General features: G+C 43.7%; 1 protein-coding gene and 1 long non-coding RNA gene across 2 annotated transcripts in view; one reads left to right on the forward strand and one right to left on the reverse strand.

Annotated features, from left to right (window-relative positions):
* Positions 1 to 985, reverse strand: part of LOC109374815 (uncharacterized) — an 18,854-nt gene extending 17,869 nt beyond the window's left edge. Inside the window, exon 1 of the long non-coding RNA XR_002122471.1 lies at positions 898 to 985. This is a non-coding gene — a long non-coding RNA (uncharacterized LOC109374815). The remainder of the gene's footprint in view (positions 1 to 897) is intronic.
* An 8,688-nt stretch (positions 986 to 9,673) lies between these two features.
* The window catches only part of PRDM5 (PR/SET domain 5), a 114,900-nt gene continuing 114,568 nt past the window's right edge, over positions 9,674 to 10,005 (forward strand). Inside the window, exon 1 of the mRNA XM_019669243.1 lies at positions 9,674 to 9,958. Within this exon, the coding sequence (XP_019524788.1) occupies positions 9,866 to 9,958 (93 nt within the window). The 5' untranslated portion in view covers positions 9,674 to 9,865. The remainder of the gene's footprint in view (positions 9,959 to 10,005) is intronic.

Genomic DNA, 10,005 nt, shown 5'->3' on the forward strand with positions numbered 1-10,005 from the left:
GATTTAGAGTTGTGTGTCTTTGGAGCGTTTTAATAAATTATTCCACAAAGGTTTCACAATGTCATCTTTCCTTCTGAGTACATAGTTTTTTTTTAGTTTAGGAGAGAAGGCTCCTTGCAGCCCCCCCTTCAAAAAAAAAATGTTCCTCAGGTTCTGAATATCAGCTTGTAATTAGACCAACTTCTGGCCATAGAGCTCCTTAAAAAAAAGTCTTTTCAAATATCTTATTATCAGTTTCCAGATAAGATAAACAGTAAATATTCCTGGCAGTACTGAGCTCCTTTCTAATTATTTGTCCCCTTTTTCTTTTAAACTAAAGGTATACCAGTGACTTGAAAACAAAACCAATAATCCTTTTATGACCTAACCATGGATGAAGGAGGCACCCCCAAAGAGGGTATAAAAATGCAGTCCTCCCAAGATCCAAGGTGATCCCGATGTTACAAAGGAGAGAAAGACAATTTCGCGGAGAGCCAGGGACAATCGGTGGGATGCTAGCCTCAAATGGAATGTTACATTTCTGTCCAGAACTATTTTGGGGTCCCCAATCCGGTGGTTGAGCCACCTGCACACACAAGAACTGACAACCCGAATACCCTGGGCAGGCAGAAAGCCAAGCCAAGTTCTCAGGACACAAAACTAGACAAACAGGAAAGCAAAAGGTGTCCCTGGAAGGGAGGGAGAAAATCAATAACCGATGGGCACCCCCAAACCAAATTCATAAGACTCACAATCCAAATAACATTCTTACGAAAACCATTGGTTACGAAAACCAATGGTTTTCTCCAGCTCATCTGAATTTTGAAATGAAAGGTCCAAGTGAAATTTTACCTTCCTCACTCCATGGGGCCCTATAGACAGCAATCTGGGAGAACTGACTTTGTTAAAAATTCTTACCTTTCTCCAACTTCTGCTGGTTTTCCAGGGTCCTTTTGTTAAATTAATTAAACAAGGAGGTCATTTAAGGGAGGTGGCTCTAATGCAGTGGCAATCAATGTAAACAAACCAAAATCTATGCCTGTGAATGCCTCCAGGTTACGAAATCAAAACAGGAAGAACAAGTAATCTCGAACAGCCAAAAGGCCTTAACTAAAGCCTTCCATAATTTCCTTACTTTGCTTCCGCCTTTTCACTATAAAAGTGAATAAGTGGATTTGATTGAATGGGGGATTCTAAAAAGAGCAGTGGGAATTTAGGTTTGCAGGGTAGGGTGGAACCAAGTTGTGGACAGGCTTTTGACATCAGAGTAAGGATTTTGGAATATCCAGTTTGTGTGTGGACTTATTTAAGTTATTGGAGAAAGGGAGCATCCGGTAACAGTTAAGGAATATTAATCTAGTGGTGATGTCTGCAAGGCATTCAAGCAAAGAGAAGCTAGAGTAGCGGCATTATGTACATATTGTAACAGTCGGATGAGGAGGGGCTTTGAGGGTCTAAATTTTGGATCGTGCCAGTGATATTGGAAGAGGCAAGACAAGAATGTAATAAACCTAAATCCAAGACATCTGGGAAGTAGGGAGGCCGTACTTCAAGTGCAGATGCTGGCAGAACTGTTTCTAGTGTGGGGAAACCAGAGTGATGAAATATATTGGGGTTGTGTCACTAAAGGTCTAAAGCAAACTTTTGGCTTATGAATTCAGTGACAAAAATAATTAAAGCCAGTTTTCCTTTTCGTTGTTTAGTTTCGTTATTTACTATTTGTCTCTGTCTATTCTTAGAATCAGTGGTAAAATCATATGATTGCAACTAAATATATTACATGGATCAAAATGGTTCTTCTTAATAGAGGCAATATAGTTTTTTCAGATTTTACATTAGAGCTGATTGTCATATTGAATTTTTTTGGCTAGATATTACTGATCCTTTGAAAAAAAGATGTATGAATAAATATTTTTGAATGAATAAAGCATTCCATTAAATGTTTTCTTTAAAATAAGTTGAAACTCTTCAAAGTTAATTAAATTAACAACTTTTTTTTAAATTGAATTTTCCTATAGTATGGGTTTTTAATGTCTACCTTTTGAAAGTTCCACAGTTGCTATATAATCATAAGCACAAGGAATATTTTACTTACCCTACAATCATTTTAAATTTCATGGGCCAAATTCTCCCCTCAGATGTACTTTCTATAACTCCCACTGAAGTGAGTGGAAACCGAGTTAGACTATCTGAGGGCAAAAACTGGAATCACATTTCCAAAGATATTGACTTTTCCTGATTCATATTTTATTGAGAAATCAAACATTTAAATTGGCTGGGATTATCTGTAATAAAGTATTTGAACTTGATGCCATTTAGACATATTGGGAAAAGAAGAAAAATAATGTTTCACTGCAAGTCACTACTTTTCAAATTTTGACTTTCATTCCCCATGAAAAAATGTAAAACTGGAGAATTAAACACCTCCACATTTTCCCCTACTGAGCTTGAAAGTTAAAAGCATTGCAATTGCATGAGCAAAATATTTTTTACAGCATATAATAACACCGAGCTGCAGGAGACTGGAGGAAAGGGAATGGAAATAGAGGGGTGCACGAGGGGAATGCATGTGAAATATTGGACCCAGGAATCCAAAGTAAATGAACCAAATAGTTTTCAGATTAACTCATATTATTTTGTCTGTACATTCTCCTTGTAGGAAAGCTATTACGAAGATTTTAAATAGTTCTATATTTTTTGGTGTTGACTTTAATTATCTTTTCTAAATATTAGCATAATGGAGGGTATGTACCCAGACAAAATTCCGTCCCATGCAGGCAGAATTCTGCAGGGGACACGCTGACTGTGCGCTGTCCACTGGGCAGCAGACTTTTGATGGCAAAGTGCAGGTCGGGGTCATTCAGTTTCGATGTTGACAATTAATTTCCGAGAAACTCTTTCTTGTACCTAAATGAAAGATCTGTTTAAGATGACAGTACCCGCCCTACCAATGAGAAAATGTGCAGTTTATTCCTCATCCCAATTTACAACTTGCCATGTGTCCCGTTTACTACATATACTGTACATGTTGGCTCCACGATTTGTCCCACGCATCCCCATTTCCTAGCCTCGGGTGTGAAGATGGGTTCTGGCCCTTGGGAGTCCTCTTCTGTGTCTATGGGGGGGGGGGAGAATGTGTTCCTCACAGTTGTTCTTTCGGGAACCTCTGCTTCTGCCCTCTCTCATGGTGTTATGCTGAGTTGTCATAATTGGTGCTCAGAAAAGGCTTTGCGTCCTTCCTGGGAGCTCTGCGACGTGTCTGCTGTGTGTGCAAGGCCATAGCGCTCGTGTGTAATGTGACTGCTGCACATCTGTGTCCCCTTCCTATTCATGAACCAAATGCTCTAGTGACAGAGATGCTGGTAAAGCTTCCTTGTTAGGAAGACCGATTCCCCCCCACCCCCACCCGCCCCTCAACTTGCTCTGCCTCCAAGCTTAGGAAATCTGTAATTACTTGTCAGAGGGATAGGGGATGACCTTAAAGGTATCGATTTTAAAGAGAAACCACATACTTCTTAAAAATTAAAGCACTTCCTACGAAGTTTTAAATAAAGTGGGAGTAGAATCAAGGATGTCACAAATATGTTTAGCACCATGTCACTACGGGTGGGTTTATTTTCTCCCCCTAGAAAGATGCAGTTGATCTAGGAGCCCAGAGAATAAAGTTTCCTACAAGCTCGTGGTGGGAAGTTTTAGGATCCTGCTTGTGTCTGTGGAAGCGTCACTGACTTGCAGGAAGCACTGCACAGATATTAAGGACACCGTTCTTGCCTGGAAGGATGGTCCGGCGCTTCCATGTACCACCACAGTGCAAGCTAACAGACACTTCAGTGGAATCATGGCAAAACCCTCATGGCTCGGTGAAGAACGCTGGAGTATGGCTATGACACGTAGTCCTAACCCATGGTGATAACAACAATAACTTCCACATGTTTTGTACCTATTCTCTGCCTGGGTGCAGACAAAGCAGGCATTGCGGGCCTCGTACAGACAAGGCAGCAGGGTTACAGCGGTACCCGCCTCTCCTATGATCACACATGCGTGCTTCTCAGATCTATCACTCCTACTTCATACTCTGGATTCCCGGTCCTCGCTGTCCCCAGGGCTCCTTGCCACTCCGACACAGACTGGGAAGGCTGGGAAGCACCCTTAGCAGAAAGGAGCTCCCTTGGTAGGAACAATGGAGGGTGGCCATTCTGGCAGTGGTGTCTGGAGGAAGGAGTTTCCAGAAACTATTTTTGTGGGTAGCCTGTATAGCTCAGCACAGACTCTGGCAGGGTCTGTGTGATTTTTTTAAAAAGTCTCTTTGCTTCCTTCTGGTCTAAGGTTCTTTATGGTAAAATTTTGCAGAAATGGTCAGAACTGATGGCTTAAGGAAACAGCATGATGCCAATTTTTTCTTCACAGCTGCATAGTGGCCTTCAATAAAGAGAGACTTATAATATCCGAATCCTTCCAAGAGAACTGCAGTGCAAAGGCGGGCTGGCTTATAATTTATGGAGGAAACATTTGACCCGATGATATAAGAGAATCTGTTATTTTTGCCATATTTGATTATTTAAGTTTTTTTGGTATCTTTTCTCCAGAGACTATACCTGTCACACAGCCAAAAGTCTTCCATTTGTATTTCCATATGTTGACAGGTTTCTTATAACAAAGGATTTAAGTTCTCTTCAGGGCACGCAGTATTAGTAACTTATAGAATAATATATTGTTTGTTGTGCTGGTCATGCGTATGATTTAAGTACTATACCTCACACTTAGGTTTGGCTATGAAAGCTTAAGCTCTCCAAACCTATTTCAGCGACAGAAAACTCTGTTGGTGTGTTAGGAATAAGTGATATGATTGCCTATACTGTTGCCTAATTACAGAGACTTTTTAAAACAAAGTAAACCAATGTTAGTGAACACGATTTTCCTGAACTCACCTAAGAGGCCAAGTAAAAAATAACATTCTTCATTCATATTGCTTACAATTGTAAACAGCAGAGAGGAATTCTAAAATTAATGATCTTCCAACACTGTTTATTTGCTAGGATTGCACACTCAGTGTAACAGGAAAAAGTTAGCAGCTTATCTTTGTGATGACAAAATACTACATGAAACTTCGAGCTGTCAAACCTAAGAAGAAAGAAGCGGTTGGTAAAGAGGGTGCTTTAGGGAGACCCCAATTCAGTGGGGAATTACATCATTCATTGTGTATGTGCCCCTTTTTATTGAGCGGTCACCAAGATATCAGCACTGAAGTGTCATATTTATTTGAAATAACATTTTCTAGGGGAAAAGTTGGTTCTTGCCTCTGTATAATATTTAATACATAATTAGTAGACATTATTACAATAAATATTATTTTTACTTTCGCTATAGTTTCAGAGTTTATAGAAAATGCTTGCTTAAACTAAGATTCTTCCTCACTCATTTGGGATAGTGTATTAAGAAGGTGCCTTAAAAAAATAGTTCAGCTCTGTAGTCACTCTTTTATTCTAATAAGGGAAAAGGGAAGCGAGTAGAACAAACTGAGGTTTTGACAAACATAGGAGTGTTGGCATTGCTTTTGGTTAATTACTGATTCTTTTTAATATTATCATTTCTGTAGATTAAACATTTCTGGATGAGCGAGGCTGTGGTTATAAAACAGCCCACCTGCAAATATCTGCCTGATGCAGAGACACATTCTATAAGGGTGGGATCTGGTCTTCCTGACCCTCTCTGCAGAGGAGGCGTCCTTGGAGAATCACAGGATCTGTCTTCTCTTAGACGCAGTTGACTGGACCAAACTGGAACATCTGACCATGACCTTGGCCCATCAAATTTTCTTCCCAGTTTTGGTGGAGGAGTTGGAGGGGAACGGGGAGTGGAGATGAACTGGGGGGTGGGGGTGGGGAGAGAACCAGAGAGCTCCATGTGTCCTAGAGCCACTGCTAAGCTTCATGGGAAGTGTAACAGGAAAGTGAGCCAGTCGGAGCCAGCTGGATCGAGACTCAAGGGCACTGGAGTCAGCCAGTCCTGGGTCTGAACGACCTCCACCACTTCATGGATGTATGCAATTGCCTAAGATCAATCACCTCTCTGCGACTGTTTTCTCATGTGTAAAATGGGGCTAAGAAAATGGACTTTGCAGGGCTGTGATGATAGGGCCATTAGGGTTTTAAGGCAATGGACCCGAAGAACCCTGCCTGGTTTCTGGAATATACCAGGCTCAGCAGACAGGAGCTATTATCCTGACTGGTTTCCTCCAGCTTCCTGTTACCCCCCTCCATACCCTCCTCCATGAACGGAGCTGACTTTTGCAATGAGATGACCACTGATTAACACTTTGGCTTTTCTTTCCAGAAAATTACTCACTCGCGTTCCAACAACTTCTAGGTTCCTTCTAATTAAAGGATGTTATGATTCTTCTCTGGTTCTACATACAAGTCTTTGGTATTGTCACTTACGACCAAGACATGTAGGAAAATGAACGTGCAGCCTTTTTCAGGCTTCCGGGGTATCTTGTCATGGTGCTATTGCTAGTGTGGAATCCATGCGAATGAGAGATGGTGTCAGAGCCAGAATCCAACTCTGGATTTTATTTTCAAGGATCGCTCTCTCTCTCTCTCTCTCTCTCTTTTGAGCCACACCAAATAAATCTCTATTCTTCTCTGCTCAGCAAACTTGGTTTTATATTCATTCACTACAAAATCCTCCTGACTCTCAGGAAACTAAAGACAAATAAGCCGCGGTGGGTTTTTTTCTGTGAGGCTTTTCTCCTATCATGGCAATTGGAATGAGTCATTAACAACCGCGACACAATCAAAAGAACTTTGACAGTATGTGTGGTAAAATAATTAATTAATATAGAATTATAACTCAAGTCTTCCCCGTAATGAAAAAAACAAGGCTTGCACCAGTGCACGGCTTTGAATTCAATAACTACAGCTTGTTTTAAGCATATGAATAAAAAAAATTTCCTCCCAAAGCAAATTTAAAAGGACAAATGTGTTTGGAGTCATTTCTCTTGTGTTAGATAGTGCAATATTTTCTAGAATAAGTAAGTCAGGTGCATGGTAATGCTTTATCAAAATATTGATATTAAAATAATACCAGGCCTTGTTGTTTGTCAATATCTTGATTTTATTACTTATTTTTTTAAGACTGGGTTTAAACTTGTTATAAAGCAGGCTTTTAATTTCCCTTTTTTTCAAAGAGATAATATTGAAAGGTCACTTTCTAGCTTTTAAAGTTTTACGAGATGACTCATTGCACCACCACTGTCTTACAGACTTCAAAATCAAACTTCTGGTCACTACTGTGCATTTTGATTTGGCAAATGTGTTTTTATGTGTTGTAGCAGAGATTATTATTAAGAGCTGTTTATTGCTGGTTTCCATGTTTTAGGTAGTAGGTCTTCAGAACATCCCATCAAATAGATACAAAGAGCATTACAGGTTTTAATGCAATATACTGTTTGCTTCATAAAAAAAATCTCTGATGGAGAGTCATAAAATATCTGGCAAGTTTCTCTACTTATTACTTTCCGATTTCTTACAAACTTATTTATTTTCTTTTACTATTTCCTCATTCGTACAGATGCCTGTATTCAGAAAGATGAGCGTTCTCGGGCTGGCAACTTTGTTCCCCAGAAACGCTGCCCACGATCAAAAGGGGGATATGCGAAAGCAAAGGTCATCGGCGGGGAAGGGCTGTGTCCGACTGAGACCAGGAAACATGGCTTTCTTTCTCTGGTGATCAAAAGCTGTGGAAACTTCTGTTCCCAAAGAGACATGGTAGAGCATTTGACTGAGAAGCCAGTATGGCTCAAGGGCCACCTCTGAAAGACCGTGTCTGACAAAGAACTGAGCGCCCTGGGAAAAATGCCACAGGCCGCCCTGTGGGTCATGGGATGGTTCCAGCTGAGCCCAGTGGACCCGGCCTGGCTTGGCGTTAGCACTGGTTTAGAGGACCCCAGGAAAAGCTGCGTCGTCCAGGTTGTTTGAGCACAGGAAGTGCATTCTAGGCTCACCATCGATTGGTTTGAAAATCTCAGCTTAGCCTCAAAATTGACTTTCAACCAATTAATATTTATTGAACATCTATTCTGTGCTTTGAGGTTATCTAATTTCAACCCGCCCCCTCCCCCACTACCGCCAAACAAACTTTGTGTTTTTGTATTGATTCATTTCCCCTGAAAGTTGCATAATGCCTTTAATGGTCAAGAGATAAACACTCAGAGGACCATTAGGCAATGCTCCTCTCACCCCCGGCAAAGCCTCCCTTCAATTTTTCAGAAAGTGGATCATTTATTCTATTCTTTAACATCTCCGAGTATTGCTATTATACAATTTTCTTCATAGTGCTTTTTAAAAAAAAGCCTTTTTCCAAACTTTGATAAAATTCTTCTACTTAGGAAATTAGGAACTGTTTGTGTTCCCAGGCTTTCCTTAAATCCCGAAGAAGCAAGGCTCATTTCCATGGTGTGTGGGCTGTTCAAAACCAGGACAGGCCCAAAATGGAGTCCCTTACGTTAAGCTCCACAAACGCAGACTACACTTAATTACGGTTTCAGCTCTCCTAGAAATGGAATCTTAAACCAGTCAGTCAGGGGTTGTCTGACCAGCACTAGTTAGGTCATCTGCCAAGACCCCTGCCACCCCCTCAAATAAAGCTACCTCACAGCATCCAACTGGCTGTGTTCCCCGTTATAACTTGCTCCGGCGCCCTACTCCCTATAAAAGTGTTTCGTGTTGTTCAGCTCCTCTGAGCTCCCCTCTCTGCCAGCCTGGATATGGCCTGATCCGTGGATTGTTCATCAAGCCGGTAAGATCTTGACAGCTATCCTGTTGAATTCTGGGTTTGAACAGCGTGGTCTTCCATTTTGCCAAAATCATAACTTGAATGGTTTAGAAGGACCATCATATGAGGACATCAATGGTTTCCCAGAAACGACCCCCCACATAGGAACATCAAGACTAGCAAGAGAAAAGCGTCGCCAGCGCCTGGCTGACCCGAAGGCCGAAGCAGCCTTGCAGGCGCCTTCCGAGCCCACTGCAATGCCTACTAACGCCGTGAAAACACGGCGCCAGGACTTGGGGCGTCACCTCCTTGCCGTGACGGTGGGTTCCGGTGTTCGGGCGCTCCGTCCCATGTCCCCTGCCTGCACTGCGGTACGTTTGAAAAATCTATCATGGATCTGGTGATTTTCAAGCGAGAGAGGGCTAAGAAGAGTGTATCTGGGGACGTGTGGAACGTCCCGGGAGTTGGTACTATAAAAGAACTCCATTTAAATATCACCGAACGAGGCCGCGGCAAATTTTGAATTAACTTGAAACGGATTAGCTGCGCGCGGGGGTGGGGGGTGTACACCCCCTTCTCTGTCCGTTAAACAACATACTCGTTGGTCCCCTATGACTTCAAACCTCTCAGACACGCATGGAAACGGTCACGTTGCACACCTCGGAGGTGACAAGGCCGCGTACTTCCCGGACGCCAGGGGCCGTCCTCAGCAGCCCGGCACCACGCCTGCTGCCCGAGCCTGGACCTGGGCAAAGCCGCCCCGAGCTGGGTCCAAGCCCTTTCCGTTTTGCATCCAGAGTCAAGTCCCCGTCGGGGGCGGGCCGTCCGGACAGACCCGGAGCCGGCCAGGGCGGGGGCGCGCGGCCGTCCGGCCTCGGGGCGGGGGCCCGGGCGCGGGTCCGAGCCGCCGACTCGGGGCCAATCTGGCAGAGGCGGCCCCGGGCCGAGGAGGGGCCGAGCCGCGGGGGATCCTGGAATCGGCGCGGAGGTGGGGATTCTGGGAGGAGAGCTCCATTTCCTCCCTCGCACCGGCCTCGCCCCTCCGCCGGCACCCCCAATGCCGACGAGCCGCCTCCCGGGGCGCTGAGCCGGCCGCGGCCGCCGCGGCGGGAGAATGCTGGGCATGTACGTGCCGGACAGGTTCTCCCTCAAGTCGTCCCGCGTGCAGGACGGGATGGGGCTCTACACGGCCCGCAGAGTCACGAAGGTGGGTGACGGGGCGGCCGCCCCTCCGCAGGCCGGGCGCCGCCGGCC

Source organism: Hipposideros armiger, unplaced genomic scaffold (assembly GCF_001890085.2).
Source record: "Hipposideros armiger isolate ML-2016 unplaced genomic scaffold, ASM189008v1 scaffold_1, whole genome shotgun sequence".
Classification (NCBI taxonomy): Eukaryota; Metazoa; Chordata; class Mammalia; order Chiroptera; family Hipposideridae; genus Hipposideros; species Hipposideros armiger.